This window comes from Acomys russatus, chromosome 3 (assembly GCF_903995435.1).
Source record: "Acomys russatus chromosome 3, mAcoRus1.1, whole genome shotgun sequence".
NCBI classification, from domain to species: Eukaryota; Metazoa; Chordata; class Mammalia; order Rodentia; family Muridae; genus Acomys; species Acomys russatus.
The window spans coordinates 21,749,915-21,774,058 of record NC_067139.1 but is presented as its reverse complement, the minus strand read 5'-3'; the positions used below and the strand labels follow the sequence as shown (position 1 = coordinate 21,774,058).

The window sequence follows — 24,144 nt, the reverse complement described above, 5'->3', positions numbered from 1 at the left end:
ATCTTTGTCAACTACTTATTCTCCTTGGAAATGAAATCCTTAACAGGGTATTAGATGTCCAAGCTACTGCTAATGTAAGTGGGAGATGCTTAACACTTAATGCACTGGGCTCAACTGACTGTTATAGATAAAACAGAACGCAGGATCCACCAACAGTAGGGAACGTACTACCAACATGCACCACAGGATCAGTACCAGAAGCCTGGAGTCCCCAAGCGTGGTGGCACATGCCTATAATCCCAGCACTTGGAAGGCTGACACAAGAATTCAAATTCATGAGCCAACCTGGGCTCAAAGACAAAAACAAACAAAACACACCCCTGTGTGAAAGAAGGCAGAGCTCAAATGGGGCATCCCACTGCCAAGAGTTGTAGGAAGAGAAATCTAATAGGCAGAGCCCTGGATGCCGTAGGCTGGGAGCAGAGAAACTATGCCAGAGGTACGAAACTTCCGGAGCAGCAGAACACACTACCTCCTGTGGTGGCTGTGTGGAGATACACAGCGGTCACACTCAATGGAACGTATTTAAATAAGTACACTTTAGTGTACGCACACAGCACTTCAAACAACTTACAACATACAGAACAACAGCAGTTTTCAGTTATCAAATGAAACATGAATATATATTATTAACGCAGCCAAAGTTTCCTTTGACCAACCTCCCAATCCTGTTATCTACTCCAACACTTCCTTTCCCACAAATAACTAGAAATTTGAGATCAGTGCTAATGGACCTTTAAAAATGTAATCACATAAATATATATCTGTAAGAAATACAGAGTATTTTTTGCATATGGATCTAATGCTAACTTAAATATACCTACCACTTGAATTCCCCTTTAGCTTTACAGTTTAACAACCTGTCATGTGAACACAGATTGACATTATTCCTTTGAAGGCCAATACAGTGTTTTAACATATAACTACACCACAGCTTATTTAGCCAAGCCACTCCCCATTCAGAAAGACACTTAAATTGTTTCCGTATTACATACAACTCTCCAGTGTAATGAGAAAGGAGGGATCTAGCCTCCTTTAACTTTATATTTTGAGGACTGATGTAAAAAGGAAAACTGCTATATAAGTTATCCAAACAATGAAATAAATGGTAATATGAATCTATTAAAAGCTAAGAAAGGGGGCTGGATAGATGGTTCAGTGGTTAAGAGCACCGTCTGCTCTTTCAGAGGTCCTGAGGTCAATTCCCAGCAACCACATGGTAGCTCATAACCATCTATCATGAGATCTGGTTCAGTCTTCTGGTGTGCAGGTGAACATGCAGGCAGAACACTGTATATGTATGTAGTAAATAAATCTTTATTTTAAAAAAAGCTAAGAAAAATGTAAACATGGAGGGTGCAATTTTGATTCATAGTTGGAAGCATTTATTTATTAAAATAATGAGCATTACACGATCATAACAGCCACTTTCTTCTATGCAAAGATTATAATTATCACATTAGTATATTTACTCCATAAGCATAATTAATACATTTACACTCTGTTTATATTTTTTGTTTTCTTCTTTTATGACTATGATGTCTTTCTCCATCCCTAAAATAAAGAGGCATAAAATTATAAATGAAAGGCTTTGTAATAATTCAACAGTAATATATTCTCACCAGACATAAACAACGGTAAGTTAAAACATGCATTTAGAATGGAACAATACTTTTTTTCTGACAGAGACTCACTATGCAGCCTCAGCTAGCCTAGAACTTACTATTCAGACCAGGCTGACCTTGAACTCAGAAATCACATGCCTTTGTCTTCCTAAATGCTGAGATTTAAGACACTTTAACTTAAAGATTAAAGTGCATCACCACTCGCAGTTGAACAATACTTTTAGAGTAAAAAGGGAAAGTAGATTATTAAATTAAGATCAAGATTAAAAGCAAAATGGGGGGGGGTCTAATTAAGAAGAGAAAGGGAGATAAATACAGAGTAGGGAGGTAGGAGGGTAAAACAATAGTAATGATGCCTGAAAAGGCCATAAGGAATCATACTGAAAGCTGTAAGAAATCATACTATTAACTACCTTAAAACAAAAACAAAAACAAAACTCAAAACCCATAATACACAGAAGTCTGTTTATAAACAAGTCTGGTTTGTTTTTTTTTTTTTTTTTGGTTTTTTGAGACAGGGTTTCTCTGTGTAGCCTTGGCCATCCTGGACTCGCTTTGTAGACCAGGCTGGCCTCGAATTCACAGGGATCCGCCTGCTTCTGCCTCCCAAGTGCTGGGATTAAAGGTGTGCACCACCACACCCGGCTACAAGTCTGTTTATAAAGATAATTGTTTATGGATTATATGCATTTTTTTCATCTGGGCTGACAAGAGCCAAAGACTATCTAACATCCCCACCCCACCCCACCCCAGGCATGAAAAGCCTTCTTTTGGGCTGTTAGTGAGGGTTGTCCAAGAAACTCCCCATATACTGCAGGTTATTGATATTGCCCTCGGTCACCCCCCAGGAGTGGAAGGTAAGTCCACCATGCACTTCAGACACGGGGCCTGGAACTGACCTCCTTGAGCACCAGCTTTCACGGTACCAGAAGGAACCATGCAATTTCCAAAGGAGGGAAGCAACCGACAGTCCTTCCCAGCTATGATGCTATGAACCAACAACGACCAGTGTGACCCAACAGCCCTAAGGTGCAGTAGTGGCTCGAGCACCTTGTTGGTAACCAAAAGCTCTCTAACTGGACTTAGGACCTGCTCAACAAGAGGGATGCTTTGCCTGGTGCTGGAAACCTAGCCAACTACCCAGGGCTAGTGACGTCATCGATCTTGGGGAGGAACCTTCAACCACCACTTCACTAAACTAGCACAATCCTTAACTAAAAAGGTGTGTGCTTACACCCACAGTTAACACCCCTCATGAAGGACAGACGGGGCATTACAGATAACCACAACAATCACAATGTAGAGCTGCGAAGCCTTCTACCAATGGATGCTTCTACAAAACACCTAAGGCTCAGGGAGCATTGCAGAAGAGGGGGCAGAGAGGCTGGAGGATCCAAAGGATCAGTAAGAGATTGTGTCTCCCAGTAATTTCAGAAGCTATACCCATAAAGTCTCACTAACACAGCTGCCTAAACAGAACCTGGACAAGGACAGCAACACACATGCCAAGGTGGCCTGGGGAAAGCCATGAGGCCCCAACCCTAGAGAACAGCTCCAGGCAACTAAGGGATTCGGAGAGCAGGAGAAACAGTATCCCACCATCTGGTTATCCAATCAATACCAAACACATATGTAAGTAACACGCAGACCCGAGCAGGCTACATTTAGGGGTGTGTGTGCGTGTGTGTATGTATATACATGCATGCCACAAAGAATGAAACAAAAGGCAATGTATTGGAAAGAGCAAAGTGGTATATATAGGAGTTTAGAGGGAGGAAAGAGAAGGAGGAAGATATGATATCTCAAGAGTAAAAGAAAGAGAAAAGGCAAGCAAAATAGATGTATACTTTGGAGGTCTACTTTAAAATTAACTCTGAATATAATGTTAGGTCTTATTTCTTTGGTCACAGAGAATCCATTTCAAACAGAATATTAACGGCACAGAAAAATGTTAAATTGTCTGATTCCTTATTCTGGCTGCTATCTCAACTTTCGATTGTCTATTCTACCTCAAGAATGAGTGTAGCCCTCGGCCTTACTCCAGGAAGAAGTCCTTCCTGTTCACACACTGCTTATCCTCTCTAAGGAGACGACATCATGTTCACACTGACAACTCCCAATGTAAGTTACAGCAACTGATTAAGATGTCCACTCTGAAAAGAGGCAAAGTACAGCTTCTGCTAGATGGCCAGAGTTCATCTGTGGGAGTCAGAAGGGGTAACTCAGCAAGTGTTCCACCTTCCTAAGAGAACGTAATCACAGCTTTAGACCAAAGACTGAATGACACCCAGATCAGCAAATCTGCCAGGCCAATTCAAAAGCTAGGAAGACGGCTTGAGCGTTTACTGTTCTTGTAAAGGATTAGGGTTCAGTTCCCACCACCCAGGCGTCTCACACCTGTCTGTAGCTTCAGTTCTAGGGTATCCAATGCCCTCTGGCCTCCACAGGCACCTGCAAACACGAGGTGCACATAAACTCAGGCAGGCACATACATAATTTTTTTTTTTTTTAAAGCTTCACTAATTCTTCTTTACCAGTAGCCCTGGAGAGACGTGTCATGTGAAGGACCAGTATCTGACAGCACTGCCCACACCCTCAATCCCAGTGCCTGTGAGGCAGAGGCAGGCAGATTTGTGAGTCTGGGGCCAGCCTAGTCAACACAGTGAGTTCCAGGACAGCCTGGGATACACAGTTGAGACTCTGTCTCAAAAAACAAACAAAAAAACCTAAGTAGGACATGGACCCTGCCTTCTAGGAGCAAAGACTCTAGTGAGGAGGGAACTGCTAAGTGCGGCAAACAGTAACACACTAGGTAAGGCGATCCATTCTGTTCAAGTTAAAGAGGGTTTAGGAGAAGGTAAGAGTTTACCATACAACCCTTAAAAAATAAAAAAATTAAAATTAGGCAGCAGGATACAGTGCAAAATGGCATAGATGTGGATGAGAAATACGAGTCAGGCTCTGCAGGGCAGATTCTTCACTCCATGGGGTCACAGAAAGTACAAGAAAAAGCAGAAGCAATCCAGAGTGCTGAGAGCCATTCAAAGCAATGTGAAGTTTGCTGCTGCTAAGTTTTAAGAGAATTCACTTAGGCAGTGGAGTAGAAATGGTCTCACAGCGGGTAAGTTTAGATACACATACAGCAACCGGAACAGAGCGAGGCAGACAGCAGAATGGACAGGAGTTTGGACTTGATCAATGGTACCTGATTTCTGGCTTAGGTAAATTTGGGAGTCATCCCACTAACCAGGACAGGATACTGGGCAAGAAGGGGAGACTGAGAAACTGTTTAGTTAGAGCCTTGGTAAATGTTATAACCAGGGGGGTGCCCAGTAAGCAGCTGGCATACAACAATAGACCTCAACTGGTTTAATTTATTATTTAACACTAATTCATATCTCCTAGTTATCAAAATTATAACTAACAAGGGTAAAACTGACTGATAGAATTAGGATGTCTCTGATTCTGGAAATACTTTAACTACAGAGTTAGCATGGAGAACAAGAACGCCGAGAGGACAATATGAACAGAAGGAAGATCTAAGCAAATATCTAACACTTACTGTCGCATCCAGGCATTACTTTTATACATCAGGTTAAGAAGTAATTTTTTTAAAAAAAGAGGGGAGCACCAGGCTAGTCACCTGGTGGTGCAGGTCTATAATACAGGCTACTTGGCAGGCAGAGGCAAGGATCACAAGTTCAAGGACTGCCTGGGCTCTACAGTAAGGAGCTGGGGCATGGGGGCAAGGTTTTATCATGCACACAGAACTAGGAACTGCGTCACTACAGGATGAACCATGGTGAGTATGAAGAATTCCATCATTTGCTCCCTACCTTAACTTATTCCCACAATTTGTGTTTCTGCATTCTACAACAGTGTCAACCATGTTGGTTAACTCACCTCTCTCTCCTGCTTCTTGACTCAGAGCTTCTATCCTTGTTCCTCTTTCGTTTGTGTGGGCTCCTACTCCGGCCCCTTCTATGTCGTGAACTGTCAGCATCCAAGTAACTTCCACCAGACTGCCGTGAGTCTACCGAAGCTGACCGCCTTTCCTCGTTCCTGCAGCACAGAAAGGAATATCCACCGGTTCCTTCCACCAATGGTCTCCATTGCCCACACACAACATCTACCTAAAGCACAATATTCTGTATCATACCAGCGGCATACAGAGTTAAATAAACACACATAATCTTATATCCCACAAAGGTAGCAGTCAAACAAACAGCTATAAAATGTCTTACGTAATAACTATTTCCCTAATATGGCTGCTCATCCATAAGACTAGCAATGCCATAACACTAAATACAGTAATGCTAGCACTGTCAATAAACAAGCACTGATGAGTCACATTATGCTACCAAGAGTCCTAGAAATCCTAAGGTCTAATAGTAGATGCAGGTGATACGCCCCTTTAAGCCACACAGCGCTGCATGTCCACAATCACAGCACATGAGAGGCACGCTACCGAGTGAGTGCATGGCCCTGGGTTCAATATATATAATATTAAATAAGCACACACTCCATCAGTAAAGACAACAGCGTACTTTTCCACACCATCTTCTGCTCTTCCCTGTTCTTCTTGCCAGTGGTTACTGAGTTCTTCCATGTGCACCTTTATCACATCCCGAATTACCTTGAAAAAGTAACAGTCAAATATCAGATTAAGAAGTTGCTCTAAAACTTAAGATCATAGAACCAGAAAAATAGGAGAGATGGCTCAATGGCTAAAAACCAAGTTTGGTTCCTAGCATCCATGCTGGAAGTTCTCAATCACCTAGAAGTCAAAATCTGGGGATCTAATGTCCTCTTTTGGCCTCCTTGGGCACCTACACTCACGTGGACATACCCACACACATCATGTAATTAAAAATAAAATTTCTTAGAAAAATCACTGTCATTACTCAAAAATTTACAAAGGGCTATGACATAATGGACTATGAGATGCATTAGGAACTATAATAAAGGTACTGATCACACTGATGAATAATTGGTAGATAGAAGTATTATTTTAATGTTAAATCTGAAGTTGGAACTATGCTATGACTACGTAAGACAATAGCTTATTCTTTGGAAATACATACATACTATTTTGGGATAAAGAATCATGATGTATATTACTTACTATTGAGCAATTCAAGAAAAAGTATGTACAGATACAAAATAGAGAGTAAAAAGTGTACAGAAAGGATAAACGTGGCTGGGTGGCTATGCCCATAATCCCAGTACCAAACAAATTCAATAATATGCTGGGCTACACAGTGGGACACTGTAGAGAGCAGAAGGGCAAGAGGATAAAGACGGTAGAGTAATGGAATGTAGGTGACATGAGGAAGACAGGAGGAGGGACAATGAGGGAAGGGAGGGGGCCTGAAAAAGGGGCAGAGGCAAAAGAAGACAACGAGGAGCTTATGAATAAGAGCAAAGCATAATGGCGCAGGCACAGAAGGGGTGAGTGGGAACGGTGAGCACACAGGGCACAGCACACACAGTGATCCAAGCAAAGCTGTGCAGAGCTCTTTCTGTTTTGTAACTCTTCTGTATGAGGACTTTTGCACATGGTTTTTTTGTGGGGGGAAGGGAGTGGGGGGTTCAAGACAGTGTTTTTCTGTGTAGCCTTGGCTATCCTGGACCCGCTCTGTAGGTCAGGCTGGCCTCAAATTCCCCGAGTGCTGGGATTACAGGCATGCGACACCACACCTGGCTTTGCACATTATTTTTAAACCTAATAACTAAAACAAAATGAAGGGGAGAGAATGAAATATTAGTTACTTCACAGATGCTTTCCCAAGAAGAGATCAAATCCCTAACCTACAAGAACCCCATGGAAGCTTCTTCTCTCTCTTCTCCACACTATCATGCACAGGACTAGTCCCAAGGAAGAAAAGAAAAAACCAAACAGAACTGACGCTTTTCTCTTGCCGGCCAAGAAAATGTTTCAAAGTATAGAAAATAGGGGCAGTTACAGAGCACTACAGAGCCAGGCATAGTGGCCCACACCTGTAATCCCAGCACTCAAGAGAGAGAGACAGGTGGATCTCTGTGAGTTCCAGGCCAGCATGGTTGACAGAGCAAGTCTCAGGAAGGCCAGAACATGACATCCTGTATTGAAAAGTAAAAAGTAAAAAGACAAACAGACAGACAGACAGTCACCGGTCCCCCGCCCCTTCCCTCCCTCCCTCTGTAAGTTCAGTCCTGACTGCAGTTTTTCCCTCCCTCAGTGAAACTTTCAATAGCTCTGAAAGCTAAATTCAGAACAATGGCAAACACCTTAATAAGGCCAGGAGTAGAAGAGAGAGCACTAGGCAGTTCCCACAGAAGCCATCAGCCCCGGCCATCCCCAAAAGACCCTCCACTTTTATTTTTATCTGTATTTACCCTACTTCTTGCTCACTATAGTCTCCCGTGAAAAACCCAAGGCAGTCCAGTCTAAGGCAGCAGAGGGCACACCCCAGCAGTCACACGCCAGCTCCAGTACCTCAAGCAGCCCTGTTGACTACCTCTGGGTAGCTCTCTACCTGAGACCACTGGAGCCCACGCAGAACCTGCCCACCACAGGCCTGCCACACAGGAAAGAGTTGTGAGTTTCTGTAAGCTTCTTTGCCTGCCTCTCCCTCCCTGTGGCACTGTAGACCTCATGCCAATCCACCCTTTGACAGAGAGCCATTCCCCCTCAGACTTGGCACTCTGTCACACAGTCTGTAACACCTGCTGCACTTGCAGCTAAAGCTCAACGATACTGTCTTACTGCCGTCACCTTTGCACATCCAGTGACTGCATAGTGACTAGAGTATATAACCTTTCTGCTAAAATTTGTCAAAGTTTATGTCCTAGATCAGAGCAAACAAAAAGTACTTATGGCATGAAATGGAAGCTAGGAAAGGGTAGAATGCAGACAAAGTCGTAAGAAGGGTAAACTCTCAAGTCTAGAGCCAGGAGGTAGACAGTTAAGGGAATAAAAACTCCTTATAATGTGCTGTTCACTTAAATATATTTAAATATTCCCATGAGAAATGGCCAGTCATGAAATGGTAAAGAATACCAGTATCAACATGATCCCAAAGATGAGACCAGAAGGGACCTGGAGAACAATCAACTATTTGAGGGCCTCAGGCTTGTCCTAGGAGAGGTAAAGCATACTCTAATCAGAAAAAGCACTCTAAGAATACAATGATGGGGTAGCAAAGTGTTATTACAATGACCCACCGGTGGCTCAGAAGCATCCAGTACGCTGTGACCGTGGAGGAGAATGCCCCTTCACCTACCAAGACCCAAAATGGCAGAAAAGAGCATTTCATGTAAAGTAGCATCGTGTCAGGGAATGGAAGCAGACAGCTTCTGAGACATGTTGGATGAAAGCGGAATAAAATACTGACAAAATGAGGCAAAACTGTAAAACCTCTGAAATCAGGTAAGAAATCATACAGAACAATTAGAATTTAATATGGGAGCTGGAGCTGGATAGAGTAACTTATACACCAAAAAACTCACCAATTTTTTTTTAAAGATTTATTTATTTATTATTATGTATACAGTATTCTGCCTGCATGTACACCTGCAGGACAAAAGAGACCATCAGGTCACATTATAGATGGTTGTGAGCCACTATGTGGTTGCTGGGAATTGAACTCAGGACCTCTGGAACAGCAGTCAGTGCCTTTAACCTCTGAGCCATCTCTCCAGCCTCAAACTCACCAATTTTACCCACCAAGTGGGTCTAGGTATTTATCATAGAGACCGGCTTACAATAAATATCAAGACATTTCTCACTAGGCATGGCTGTGCACAAACTGTAAGGCCAGCACTCAGGAGCTGAAAAGGAGACTGCTGAGGAGTCCACTCTGAGCTACCCTCTGAGTTCCAGCTCAGCCTCAGCACTGGATTACAGTAGAGAACCTGCCTCAGTGAAGGAATGAATCAATACATTTTCAGCCTAAATATCTGGGAAAGTACATCGAAAGCACATTAAAATCTTTACAGAAGAGGCTGGGGAGACAAGTCAGTGGTTGAGAGCACTGGCTTGTCTTTCAGAGGACTGGGTTCAGTTTCCACCATCCACACGGCAGCTCACAGCCTTCCCTAACTCCAACCCCTAGAGATCTGACACACCCTCTGGTCCCCGCAGGCACTGCACACATGTTATGCACTGACACAGATACAAGCAAAATAATCATACACACAGATTAAAAATAAATCTTAAACAATTTATGCAAAAAGTAAGATCTAATACTCGCTGAGGAATTTCTACTATCTTAATTAATCCTCATGACAGTCCTGCAAAGGCTGTACTGTTATAAAAGGGGGAGGGGACTCTCCCAGAATCTATGAGAGCTCAGTGGGGGTTGGTAAGAGCTGCTGGGAAGTGGTGGCACACACCTTTAATCTCAGCAACCAGGAGGCAGAAGCAGGCAAATCTCCTAGTTTGAGCCCAGCCTGGTCTAGAGAACAAGTTCCAGGACAGCCAAGGCTACACAGAGAAACTTTGTCTCAAAACAACAAAACAAAACAAAACAAAAAAGAGCACTGGCTGCTTTTCAGATGGATCCAGTTTCAACTCCTAGCACCCATATAGTGCCTCACAGGGACCTGTAACTCCAGTTCCAAATCCAAGGCCCTCTTCTGCCCTCTATGGGCACCTAAATATGCATAATGAGCATATATATACTCAGGCAGGTACACACACACACACACAATAAAAATAAAACAAAAGCTCAAATAACTTATGCAAGCCACACAGCCAATGACAAACAGCAGAGTTGAGACTGAAGGCAAGGAAATGGGGCATGGTGGTACAGGCCTTTAATCCCAGCATTCAGGAAGTAAAGCAGGAAGATTTCTGTGAGTTTAAGGCTGGCGTGGCCTACATAGTGAGTTCCAGGACAGGGAGGACTACATAGAAAGCCAGTCTCAACCCACCCTCCAACCTCTCAAAAAAATAAAAAATAAATAAAACCCCCTCTCAAGCCAAGAGCAGTTGAAAGCCCAAATGTATACTCTTATCTCTACACAGTGCCATTTCCCAAAAAGAGGTGTCTTTAAAATGCATGCAACCTCCGCAGATTATGTCAGCACCCAAAACCGCCTTTGCCTGGTAGACCGGTAGGCCTAAGGGCATTGGCAAAGACAAACCAGGTGTGACATTCTCAGGACACTTCAGAAAAACCTCCAGGGCCATGAAACAGACTTAAAAACTATGGAAAATTTTTATTTTCAACATAAGCATTACAAAATTATGTGAAACTTACCTCAGTATATGATTTTTTAGTTATATGAACATTCTTAGCTCTATAGGATTGGCGTCTTCTTTTATAATCTCTCACTTCTGCCAGGATTTCCAGGTAAGATTTTGGACTTTTTCGGCTATTATCTAACGAAAGAATAAAATTATTATATCCTTAGAAACTTAAATTATTTTTAATAATGTATCTGTATATTAAATATATATGAAACTATTGTGTGTATGTTTGTGGGTTTGTCCAGGTGAGTGAGGGTGTCTGGGGAGTCCAGAAGGGGGCATCTGACCCCTTGGAGCTGGAGTCACAGGCAGCTCTGAATGTCTGTGCTAAGAACCGAACTTGGATCCTCTGCAAAAGCATCATGGCCACCTAACTACTGCTCTATCTCTCTAATCCCACTTTAAATTAAGAACTTAACAGGAATAATCCTGTAAGTATGTTTCAAGGTAACACACACATAAAATCCCAAAATAGTCTACGTTACATACACAGACCATTTTATATCACTCTTTCTTCTAGCCATTAGATGAACATAGAGGCGTTCAAGTCCATAGATAATATACAAGTAGCATTCCTAAGGATGGAACATTATGCTTAAAGTAGAAGTCAGAATAAAACTCCATTTATAAGCAATAGCATAATTAACAACCGATGTCAATATTAGATGATATAAACCACCTTCCCACACCTCAAGTGGCACATAAATGAAATCACCTTACTGACACTCATGAGATAGAAAGACAAGAAATGTAAAAGATGATATTCATCCCAAACCTTGGTTGACTTTAGCAGCCAAGTCTACAAACAGATCGCTGTCATTTTCAATGACCTGAGAACCAGAACGTGTTTTCTTTGTCTCCTCAATGACAAAATCATAAAGTGCAAGGCGATCTGCTTGGGTAAGGTCACAGACAGACCGTTTGTGATTCAGAGGAACTTCAACAGGCACTGAAGAATACATTCCTAAGATAAAATAAGATAAGAGTAAATGATGGATAAAGCATGTGGGCTTACACTCTTATATTTGTGCTATAACAATAAAATAGTAATTCAAACTACTTTTTACATATAAAAAATATGTGGTAAATGGTGACGTTTCATGGATGTTTGCTATTCTTTCCAAGAAGGTTAGGACAGACTCCACATAGTCAGGCAGTAATAACCACAAGAAATGACTTGAGCATCAGAAAACCTGTTTCCCCTTTTGATGAGGTCTGGCCATGTTGCCATGGTTGCCAGGCTGGTGCAGACTCTTGGGTTCAAGGAATTCCCCCGTCTCAGGTTCCCAAGTAGCTAGGACTACAGGTACACACCACAGGAAGAGGCTAAGAAAGCCTCTGTGTAGAAGAAAAATTTCTTAAATACAACCTCTATCATTAAGGCAGGAATTATTTCTGTGTATATTCTTTTTTCATAAAAGCTGGAAATATTTTTAATAGGCAATGCACATTTTTAGTCCTTCTGAAAACAAATCAAGAGACTGTGAAGAATATGTAAAAAAAATAATCCTCATGTGAAACATTAAGGTAGATGTTCATGCTCAAAGTTCATTACATCGGGGCAGAGTAGGGAATCAAAGCAATTACATTAAGCTAAGTGAGGCAGCACAGGCTGGTGAGGCAGCACAGGCTGGTACTCCTAGCCCTGAGGATATGGCAAAATCACAGCCAGGCCTACACAGCAAAAGAACAAACTGGGATGCACAGTGAGACTTTTTTTAAAAAGTAGAAATCCAAAACGTCCTAAGACCAGGAAAAGGCAATTTAAACTCATTTTAGTTTCCTAAAGAGGAAATATACTGGCTAAAATAAATCAAATGGAAAAGGTAATAGCGGTGCCCCTAACAGTTACACATGATTCTAAAGTCTGCTCATGAATGAACAATAAATAAATACAATACCTTGATATGATGTATTAAAACATCGAAGAAAAATTGTGTTTTGAGATTCAAATGTTCTCAAAGAAATAAAATGATTGTAACTGTAAACAAAGCAATTTAAAACAAGTCTTCCTAACGCAAACAGGGACCAGCACTGCGGCAGGAGGGCTAAGGTACGAGCTAAAGCTGCACACAGAGCGATGCGGAACAGCAGCTCTCCCAGACCTCACTAGCATCTCAGGTAGGCAGCAAAAGAAGTCAAGTAAGAGCACAGCAGTGACTCCACACTTATCCACCAATTACGGAGGGCTGCAGTGACACTGAGGCTGTGGCTTAACAGCGGCAGATAATGACACTTGGACACTGTCACTGGTCAAGGGGTTGGAAATGGGTGGGAAAGATGGACTCCCTCTTAAATCAGCCAATCACACTGATGCTGCGCACTGTCAAAAGATTTTATGCAGCCAGGAGTTAAGCACAAGCATACCATGTAAGATTGCCTTTGATAAGCCTAGCTAGTTTGATTATCAGCTAGAAAAATCTGAGAGAAAAAATACAAAATTTAGAAAACAGTACAATAATCAAGCTCAATGTTTTCTTGCATTAATTAATCTTAAATTTCTTTATGACACTTAAATTTCTTAAAATTCAATCAAAATTCCAAACCAAGACTTTAAGAGTGATAGTTATTGAGATAAAGTCAGAAGTTTGAGTGATACTTTTAAAAGGATATCATTTGCAAAAAGGATACTGCATATCTTTAAATAAGGAGTACATTCAGGTTCCTAATTCCTCTTTATACTCACCCCAATTACTGAAAAAGAAAAAGTACAAAAAAGGTTAAGCAACAAACTGCATTTCAAATCTCTCATAACATATTTCTGATTTAAAAAAAAAAAAAAGATAAGCACACTTAAACAAGCTTCATTTACAGGAAGCGTTAAATTTTCAAGTGCGAGTTTCCATGTGGTTTATATGCTGTAATTGCTGTGAGTCCATGTCCTCTTTTTTCAGTTTTTTTTTAAGTTGTGATAAAATATAAATGAAGTATAATTCATCTGTCTTATCATTTTTAATTACACAGTTCAGAGCACTGTATAAGACTTTACCACACACACTCATCACCTCTACCCATCTCCAGAGGTCTCATTACTCCAAAATCAAACTTTAATTCTCTTTAATATGCATTCTTCTTTATTAGTCCTTGTCAGAGGGAACTTACCCACCACACACAGGTTGCAGTAAAGAAACTGTCTCAGTGTGACGGTCATGACCATACAGAGTATCCACACAGAGACAACTGGTAACATTAGATAAAAAAACAAGGCCCATGGGACAAAAATAACTTGTCCACATGGGCCCCCAAGATCTACAGGATGCTGATTTCAAATGATGGACAGGTCTCAAATATGCATCATGAGATTTACAGCAACATGAATATTTAATATCGAAGGAGAAAAACACACCACTAAGTATAAAACTACTATTTATGATAAAAATTAATATATTTGTTATAGAACAGGTCACAGTAGCTACACAAGAAAGTAAACACCCAAGCCTAGGCAGTGAAAGACAGCCGAGTTTAGGTCTGACCTGACACAACAGGTGCCACAAAAACATACTCATTTCCAAAAGACTTCTGTCTTAGTATTAATTAGATGAGGACATGCATTTTGCTTTATGTTCACATAATGAAATCAGTAAGAAGGTTCTTGTCTTTAGGCTAAAGGTGTGAAGGCACCTAAAATTTTAAGTGAGCCACAAAGATAATTCTGATTTAAAAAAAAAAAAAAGTAGCACTGTACATGGGATTTAAAAATGTTTTTAAGAAACATGTTTCTTAACATTAAAACAGTTCTTCAAAGCAATCAAATATTAAGACAGACAACTTCAAAGTCAAATAAGTTCCTCTACTCTAATAAAAAGAGCTGTTTGAAGTCATTCTTAGATGTCCTAAGTTCAATCCCCAGCACTACAAAATAAATAAAACACCAAAATAACTGTTTGTGTGAAGAGCTGAGCTCAGTGTCTCCATCTTGCTGCCCAGGTCTATAAACTCACACCAGCTGACATCTCTAAATCATTTACCCACACGAAGCTCACCCCTGTCTATAACACTTTGTGCACGGTTGTTTTTTTCTTAGACAGGATGGCTACCAACTAACGCAGCTAGCTAGCCCCAGCTTGGCACCTGCTGTGTCTATTCTCACAATACTACCAGACAACTGTTCTACCTCAGATATGGAACAAAATTCACAAGGTATAATGCAGGGGCGCACAGCAGGCTGACTTCTGTAGGCTGACAAACAATGAATGCTGAGCAGCACTGACATGAGCGTGTATGTGCAGTCTCATGTGCTCACGATGACATACTGTGAACATCACCAGACCCCTACCCACGACTTTCACCACATGAAGATCATTTCTAACCCACAGTAGAACTCAACTGAGAGCCCGTGCCACAACTCAGAACCCCATTCTGGGTGCAGCCTCGCTGTTACATAACAAAGGTGAGTTTCTTCCCTAACTCAGAAGGAAACACTTGCCCAACATAACACAGGTTTGCTGAGAAAAAGAACTGGAGCACATAAAAGAGCTCCAGGAAAAAGAAGCTTTAAAGAATAAAAAGATTAGCTGGACGTGTGGCACACACCTAGAACTCCAGCTGAGGCAGGAGCATTGTCAGACTGAGGGTAGCCTGGGCTAGAGACCCTGTCAAAGAACAAAGGGGAGAGGTGGGGGTGGTGGGGAACCCATTACTAAATAACAAGAACACTGAAGGCCTTTAGAACAAACACACAAGAACTTTATCAAAGTGGCCCTATCAGCCAATGTGTTGCCTATCCGTAAACACAGACACTGGAGGAGATGAACTAAGTAGTCTTTCGACTCAAAAAAAAGAAAGAAAAGAAAAGAGAAAAATTCATCTATCTAAACCAGTTAAGAGTCAAAGTCTTAAAAGCCAAGCCTCTCAAAAAAGCTTTTTTCCCCTTAAACTATTCCTACTGGTCTATTAACTAGCAGAGCCAACGCGCAGAAACAACAGGGCTCATCAAAGACTTAAGGGATCACAGATCAGTAATCTGTAAACTGAGATGAAGCAAACAGACATAAAAGTGGGAGTTTTGAAAGGAAATACAAGAAATGTGTCTAGGCTGGCAAGACGGCTCAGTGGGTAAGACGCTTGCCATGACGCCTGACCGCATACTTTCAACCCCTGGACGGCGCATTGTAGAAGGAGAGGGCTGATTCCCTAAAGCTGTCCTTGGGCCTCTGTACAATATTATGACCCATGTGCTACCACCATCCTGCCACACAAATAAACAAATGGAAAATGTGTTTCTAGCTACTTGAAGGTACGACTGCAAGACGTACAGATCAAGGACAAAACAATTCTCCTGAAGCCACAGTCACCTCAGAAGAAGTCAAGTCCAGACAGCACACAGTGGCTTCTTAGAACAGTACTGGGAAGACTGAATTCCCACAAGTGGAAAAACCTGCTGACAACCACAGGAAGAGCGAAGAAGGCACGCTCCACCTCTCACGGAAGGACAAGCTCAGTGAGCGGAGCCAATTGCTCTGGCTAAACGCCACACCCAGATTCAAACATCTAAGCTTTTTACTAACGTCCTTCCTTCTGTTTAGGTAAAGCTGTTCTTCTAATTTCCTAAGAGCACTTGGAGTTACTTTTTAAATGTTAGCTTCTGTGAAATTCCAAGGCAGAAACATTTTACAACAGCTCCAACCTGGGCATGAGAGAGGACACCAATACTGTAAACCACAGGTAACCACCATGCTTGTACTCTCTTTTCCCGAGGCAGCCAAAGCCTCAAAGCAGTCAAATCCAAAATGGTTACAAATACAAACTTGGGGCCGGGTGGAGGTGGCGCACGCCTTTAATCCCAGCAGTTGGGTGGCAGAGGCAGATGGATCTCCGTGAGTTCGAGGCCAGCCTGGATTACAAAGCAAGTTCCAGGACAGCCAGAGCTGTTACATGGAGAAACCCTGTCTCAACAAACAAAAACAAAACAAAAAGCAAATACAAACTTGGGAAGGAGTACTCTGAGAGCAGCAACGGAGACTGATCTTTTAACCTTCTGCATCAAGTTTCAATAATCTCAAGAACCTCTCAAGGTCTGGTACTTGCTCCTTTATACTTACTCACTAAATATGCCTTGCCACAAGGCAACCATACCTATGAGATGATGCCAAAACAGCTCCCTTGGCTGAGAGAGCTTTGAGGGAGCCTCCAGCCTACCTAAGTAGGAAACAGCTAATCAGGTTGAAACAGTGTAAGCTATCCCAGTGTTACATGTAAGACTGATCCTTTTCCAGTGTAACCATTTTGCAAGGTTTTTCTTGGGTAGCACATGTACATGTGCCTACCAGAAAAAAAATACCTTGATGCACCAATCAGCTGAAACTACAACAGCACTTACTTTGACTATAACAATCGCCGTCTTTCCCAGCTGCAGTTCTAGCCTGTTTAATTATCTGGAACTGTGAGTCCTTATCTGAAAAAAAAAAAGAAAAATCCGCACCATCACCTATAACCTCAATATGAATTCCTTTGGAGCTAGCTACAGCCCAAGAAATGATCAGATTCCAATTAGTTCAGAACGCACAATCAGGCATTCAGGGTTAGCAGGCGCAAAGTGCAGCAACTAGTAACCAACGTCTCTTGGAGGCCAGACACCACTTGAAATACACTAGATATACCATAATCTTTAAGGTGTGAGTACAGAGTGCTTGCCCCGACAAGTAAGAGATTCTAGGGTCAATCTTCAGGACTATAAAAAATAATGAAGAAACTTGGGCAGTAAACAGGCAATGTCTCACCAAAAGTTACATACATGTCTGAATCAGGACATTCTGTTTCTTGGGGGTCAAAACTTGAGCCATACAACTGAAACACACTGCCATCTTCCCTTGTATCTTCAGTCCACACTGTAGGGATCACAATTCCACCCTCCTTCATATCTTTGGTCATAGCTTTGTTGTAATCAAGAAGGGAGGCATATGTCCTACTATTTAATGGTTTGGTTTGTAAGACCGGAGTTCTCTGTTATATAACTCTGCTGTCCGACTCACTGCGTAGACCAAATTGGCCTCAAACTCAGAGATCCACGTGCCTCTGCCTTCCCACCATGCCTGGCCTACTACTCAAAATTTTGCAGGATCTTCGCTCCTAGTTAACATAAATGCAGTCTATTGTTTAATTACACGAAGCATTTTCACTGTATGTTAATTAATTCTATTATCCCCCTTAAGATATTAAACATCATTAATCATAAGCATGCCTATAATATCCATTCTGCTAATTCAAAAAGAAAAATTAATACAAAAACTAGGCTATTTTTCAATTATTATCTAATACACTTACTCAAAGTAACTGAAGGAATCTTCAAATTCTCATAGAAAAAAGTAGGATTGTACATTTCATCCTAGACAACGGAAAAAACAAAAACAGAGACTTTAGTTAGTATTCTTAAGGATTGGACAATTGGCTGTTTTAAGATTTGTCATAAGTAATACCATTATTTAAATACATAGCCATCTGTGACATCAAAGTACTAACTACTCTACAAGGGTTCGCAATACATCTCCTGACTCACTGAAGAGTGAGCTACATGATTTTACAGAATAAACAAACACTACCTCTTCCTTTTTGTCATAGCCCAGTTTCCTCAATCTGCAAGACTCCAAGTGCTTTGCGAGTGATGACTTAGGCATGTGATGATTGGAATCATAAGGGCATATGGCAACTTCATCCTGCAAAAACCAAACACAAGGGGGAAATAGTATTTAAACAACAATCTAGTACTTCTTCTGTGGGCCTTGCTCCAATATGGCTGTTTGTATTTTAAAAATGGGGAGTGGGGGAATTCTCTTAGTGCATCTTTCTTCTCTTTTCTCTCTTTTTTAAAAATTAACTTATTTATTCACTTAAGATTGCGATTATAGCCCCCTCCCCTCCTCTCCTCCCTGTCCCTTTCTCCCTCCCTCTTTCCCATATACCCCACTACCCCTCAGAAAAGGGAGACACTACCATCACCATATACCCATCTCAGCACATCAAGTTACATCAGGACTGAGTGCATGCATCCTCTACCATGATGGCCTGGCAGGGGGAAAGTGATCAAAAGCATGCAAGAAAGTCCTTGTCAGAGACAACCCCTACTCCCCTCACTAGGGGACCCACACGAAGACCAAGCTGCCCATATGTGTAGAGTACATATGTGTAGGGGGCCTAGGTCCAGTCCATGCACAGCTCAGTGCAGCCTCTGTGTCCTCTCTCCAGCCCTTCAGAGTTTAACCTTCTCAATGGCTGACTCAGTATGTCCACAGCCTCAGGAATAGCTCCTCACCTCCACTACCATTACCTCACTGACACCAGCCACTAGCAAGTTTCCTGCCCCTGAAGCCAAAGAACATGTCATAGCTGTTTTTTGAACTGCTGCTCATGATCCACTGTCCAAAGCTGTCACCCTGATATCCCTGGTATACTCTGCTCCTTCTTTTGTTGCTGCTCATACGTACACATGTGTGTAGGGGCAGAGACCAACATGAGGTGTCTTTCTCTACTAAATCTGCAGTTCACCTATTTGGCCGGACTGGCTAGCCAGCAACTCCTTTCCCCAGCACTGAGGTCACAGATGGTTTGCCACCGTCCCTGGCTCTTACTGCTCCTAGGCACCCTCACACTTCTGAAGCAAGCACTTTATCAAGCCACCGTCCCAGCCTTTGCTTTGTTTTGGGGTTTGGTGTTGCTTGTTTTTGAGCAGGCGCCTACCAAGTAGCCCAGGCTGGCTTTGAATTGATGGCCATGCCCCTAACTCAGCGTCCAGGGGCTGGGGTTACAGCCATTCAGCACCACGTCGAGCTCTTGAGAAATGTTTTGTGTTCTTTCTACCCCTCTGATTTTAAATGCTGGTATTTCATGTAATTCCACTCATTAACCGCTTGTCATTCAATAATATGCTTTCCAGCACTATTCTGGCCTCAGTTCTCACTGTTTCCAGAATCCATCTCATCAGCCCACGTTTCTATCTTAATACCTTATACTAGGAACAAGGTGGCTCAGTGGGTGACGCACTCACCAAACAAGTCTGAAGACCTGAGCTCAATCCCTGGAACTCACATTAAGAGAGACGGATTCCACACAATTATCCTGACCTCCCCCCACATCATAAAAAGTCCAACATGAATAAAAATAAATTCAATATATTCATGTTCTATGTGATGGTTAATCTTCACTGTCAAACTGATAAGACCTAGAATGACCTGGGAGGTGGGCCACTGGGTCTGTGACTATGGAGAGCTATGTTGATTAGGTTAACTAAGGTTGCAGACTGTGAGTGGAAGTACTCCGAGGCTGCGCTCCTGACTGTAGAAAAGGAGGAAATGAGCTGAGCACCAAGCCTCGCTGCTCGTCTTGGCAGCAGACGCAATACGAGCAGCTGCTGCACTGACTTCCCTCTCCTGAGACTCCGCCTTACACAGTAAGCCTTCTTAGTGTTGGGTCTGTTGCTCTGATCAAACACCCTGTAAGAGCAACTAAAGGAGAGTCTGTCTGCCTCACAGCTCCAGGCTACAGTCCACCCTGTCGAGAAGCCAAAGTGGCAGGCAGCTGAGGTAGCCATCTACACCCACAACTAAGGGCAGAGAGGAGGAACGAACCATGCTAGTGCTCAGCCCACTTTCCCCTTTTGATTTAGTACAGGGTCCAGCTCACCTTCATGACTTCTCCCCTTAATTAATCCAATTAGCAAATCCCTCCCTGGGATGCCCACAGGCCAACCTGATCTGGGCAACTCTTTACTGAGACCCCCCCTTCATCATCACACCTGCCTTCCTCGGCCTGCTTTTGTTGGGTATTTTATCAAGCAATACCAAAGCCTCCTGGCACCCAAACCTGCCTCCTTCCACTTCAGTGAAAGGCGCCACATGCTCAGGCAGCACTGCCTCTTCCTACTCACCCACATGCCACCACCAGCCCTGACACTTTTTCTCCGAGGTGCCTCTGATACCTTCTTCACTCTCCTAGGCCCAGGACCACTCCTCCAACTGAAGATGTCGCCGTTGCCTATCTGGATTACAGCCCGCTAACTGCTCTCTCTCTGCTTCCAGGGTGGCTGCTCTGTACTCCATTCTCCACAATGAAGGCATCTTTGAGACCCCAGCTCCCCCCGTTCACTGGCTATAAAAATTGGGTAACATGGTTAACCTTCCCTTGGGTCAGTTTCTTCATCTGTAAAATGGAAGCAATAGACTCTCATCTTACAAAGCTATGTGGAAATTAAATACATATAAATATGTGAGCTTATACACAGAAAACATTTGAGAAGAGCCTGGTACATAGTAAGTACTAAATAAATATTAGTGGGTATTTTACTGAAACACAAATGTGATTTGGAAGTGCCCTGACTTAAAAGTTGTCTATGCCTCCCCTGTTGCCCTCATTTAAGAAAACAAAAACAAAACAAAAAAAACCAAGATTCTCTAATAAGACTGACAAGGACCTTTATAAGGCTCTAACCCCTACCTCCTCCCACTCCACTCCCCCATTTATATCACAAAGCCCCAGTTGGTCTAGAACTTATGTAAACCAGGCTGGCTCAAATTGACAGTGATCCACCCACTCTGCCTCCCGTGCGCTGAGATTAAAGGCATGCACCACCACGCCTGGTCACCAACCATCCTTAAGTACTTGAAGCTCTCTAATCTTACAATTTAAGCCTGGACTTCTACGTGTGCTGATGTTTTCTCTGTGTTTCCCCTACCCAATTCTACTCACTTATTTTTTAGCTTTGATTTTTTTTGTTTTCTTTTTGGCCAGGACTGGGGAGATGACTGAGTACAGAAAACCTAAGGACCTGCATTTACATCACTAGAACCCATGCAGAAGACGTGACTGGTTAATACGTATCTGCAGCTTCAGTGCCCCGGCTATGAGATAAAAGATAGGCGGGAGATGCTCAGAAGCCCACGGGCCAGCTGGAACGCTGCAGGCAACAGCAAGACACCAAGAGACGCTGAACCAGGTAAAAGCCGAGGACCCATAACCCAGGTCATATTCTCATACACATTCACCCATTTTTTAAAAAAATATACTTTTCCAGACTTTTACTGACCACTATACCCTACAAAAACCAGTACTACAAAAATTTCAACTCTACGCATCACAGACTTTGCCACACACTAATACAGCAGCTGCCATTCCTCTACCCCTCTCGCTGTCGCCACAATAAGCGCTGGAGGACACAAACTGTCAGTGCTATCCACTAAGCACTACTCCAGAAACATGGGAATTGATTAACTATCTGGATTTCATCTATCCTAGCAACTAGCAATGTCATTTGCCAGGATTTTTTTTAAGCCAGTTTCTCTACTGAGTATCAGATAACCATGTACTTCACAGCTTACTCTTTTCTGGGGGCTTTACATGGAGTTTTACATAGCAATTAAGTACACAAGGCCTCAGAAGTCAGAAGGCCTGCATTCAAATCCCAACTGCCAATCTCACCTCGATATTGTTTCTTCACCTGCAAAATGCTGCCAATCATTCTGCCTGAACTTTACATGAAGTAATGTAGTGCCATATGCAAAGCGCTAAGTGTTGCCATCACAATACTGAGTAATAGTTCGATGATACAGGAAGGTGTGGTGGGCCTTGCTCAATAGCCTGGAAACTTCATAAAATTATCTATTATATAGCCCAAACTTTCTCAAGCGTCCCCCAAATCCGCCATTACTAGCTTTTAAGCCATGAGCTATAATTGGTTAAAATCCACAATTTCAAATATACTTGAAAAGGTACATGGAGGGTTTTTTCTTCCAATTTCCACTTCAACTTTAATACAATAGTGAGTAGCTTATATGCAAATAGAATATATCTTAAATACTTCCATTGACGTATGACTTAAACCTTGTTATTTCATCATAGTAAATGAAGAGGGTATAAGAAATCACTGTGCAGGCTGGAGAGATGGCTCAGAGGTTAAGAGCGCCGACTGCTCCTCCAGAGGTCCTGAGTTCAATTCCCAGCAACCACATGGTGGCTCACCGCCATCTATAATGTGATCTGATACCCTCTTCTGGCCTGCAGTTGCACCTGCAGACAGAGCACTGTATACATAATAAATAAATAAATCTTTAAAAGAAAAAAAACTTAAAAAGAAAAAAAAAATCACCAAGCAATGCAAATTCCCTTTATCTTGCACCCATCAAAACAAAAGTCAGGATAATTCACTCGAATGCATTCTTTTTTCTTTCTTTCTTCCCCCTCCCCCCATAAAGGTTTTCTCTCCATAACAGCTTTAGCTGTCCAGGACTCACTTTGTAGACCAGACTGGTCTCGAACTAACGGAGATTCGCCTGCCTCTGCCTCCCAGAGTGCTGGGATTACAGGCGTACTCCACCACGCCTGGCTTCGGATATATTTCTTTTTTTAATGTTATTTATTATAGATACAGTATTCTACATGTCGGAAGATGGCACCAGATCTCATTACAGATGAGCCACCAAGTGGTTGCTAGGAATTGAACTCAGGACCTTTGGAAGAGCAGCCAATGCGCTTAACCTCTGAGCCATCTCTCCAGCCCTCGAATATAATCTTAAAGGTCAGCTGCTAGTTACCATTCTTTAGTGGTTCGACCCCCAGGTCTCCGGGCAATGCGAAATCCGTGTGACAGAGGACGAAACAAATCGCCAAACCCACCAGCAACACTCCAGGGACATGCAACCGACGAGCCCTTGCCCTCCCTTGCCCCTGCACCGCATCGGTCGGGGTGGAGCGCACGGAGAGACCAGGGCCCCTCGCGCGGCTTCCCCACGGCGAGAAAGCCCACAGCCCCGGAGAGGCCGGGCGACCTCGCCCCTCACCTCAGCCACCGCCTCCTCTCCGGGGTCCAGCTGATCCAGGCTCCATCCCAGGGACGCCGTTACCTCCTCCAGCGTCCGGCAGCAACTCTCCACGAACTCACTGAGATCTTCCTGCAGCCGACGGCGTTCCTCCAACGAGGGAGGCTCAGCAGCCTCCATGATCCGCTGCTACCTCAAACCGGAAGTGGCCGAACTGCGGGCCGCGCACTGGCTTTTGGGGGCTGTGGGAGGGGCCTCTGATTGGCGCCAGCCTATAGGGAAGAGCCGCGGGCAGGGCGGGAGCGGTAGTTTTGAATGGTGTCTTCCAGGCTTTTCTGGACCAAAGCTTTGTTTGCTTACTTAATTGGTTTGTACTTGCTTCCTATCTTTGAGCATCATTTCTCCGCTTGAAGCTTTTTAGCGAAAATTATTTATATTGCAGGAACGCTTAAATAGCAACGCCAAAAGTATCGGCGTAGCCTTTCTCCAGCTTATTAGCATTTTGCCACCTTCAGTTACTCTAAATGCCTTCAAAGCTTCT

The 24,144-nt window shown here is 42.8% G+C and overlaps 1 protein-coding gene across 1 annotated transcript; it reads right to left on the bottom strand.

Annotated features, from left to right (window-relative positions):
• Positions 1-1,361: 1,361 nt before the first annotated feature.
• On the bottom strand, positions 1,362-23,783 carry Snrnp48 (small nuclear ribonucleoprotein U11/U12 subunit 48). Its single transcript, XM_051143232.1, has 9 exons — positions 23,625-23,783; positions 18,399-18,512; positions 18,124-18,184; positions 17,180-17,254; positions 11,636-11,824; positions 10,871-10,992; positions 6,173-6,261; positions 5,529-5,687; positions 1,362-1,554 (listed from the first exon to the last, which is right to left on the bottom strand). Exons 1-9 carry the CDS (start codon positions 23,781-23,783, stop codon positions 1,506-1,508), a joined length of 1,017 nt encoding a protein of 338 aa, XP_050999189.1. The 3' UTR covers positions 1,362-1,505.
• Positions 23,784-24,144: the final 361 nt, after the last annotated feature.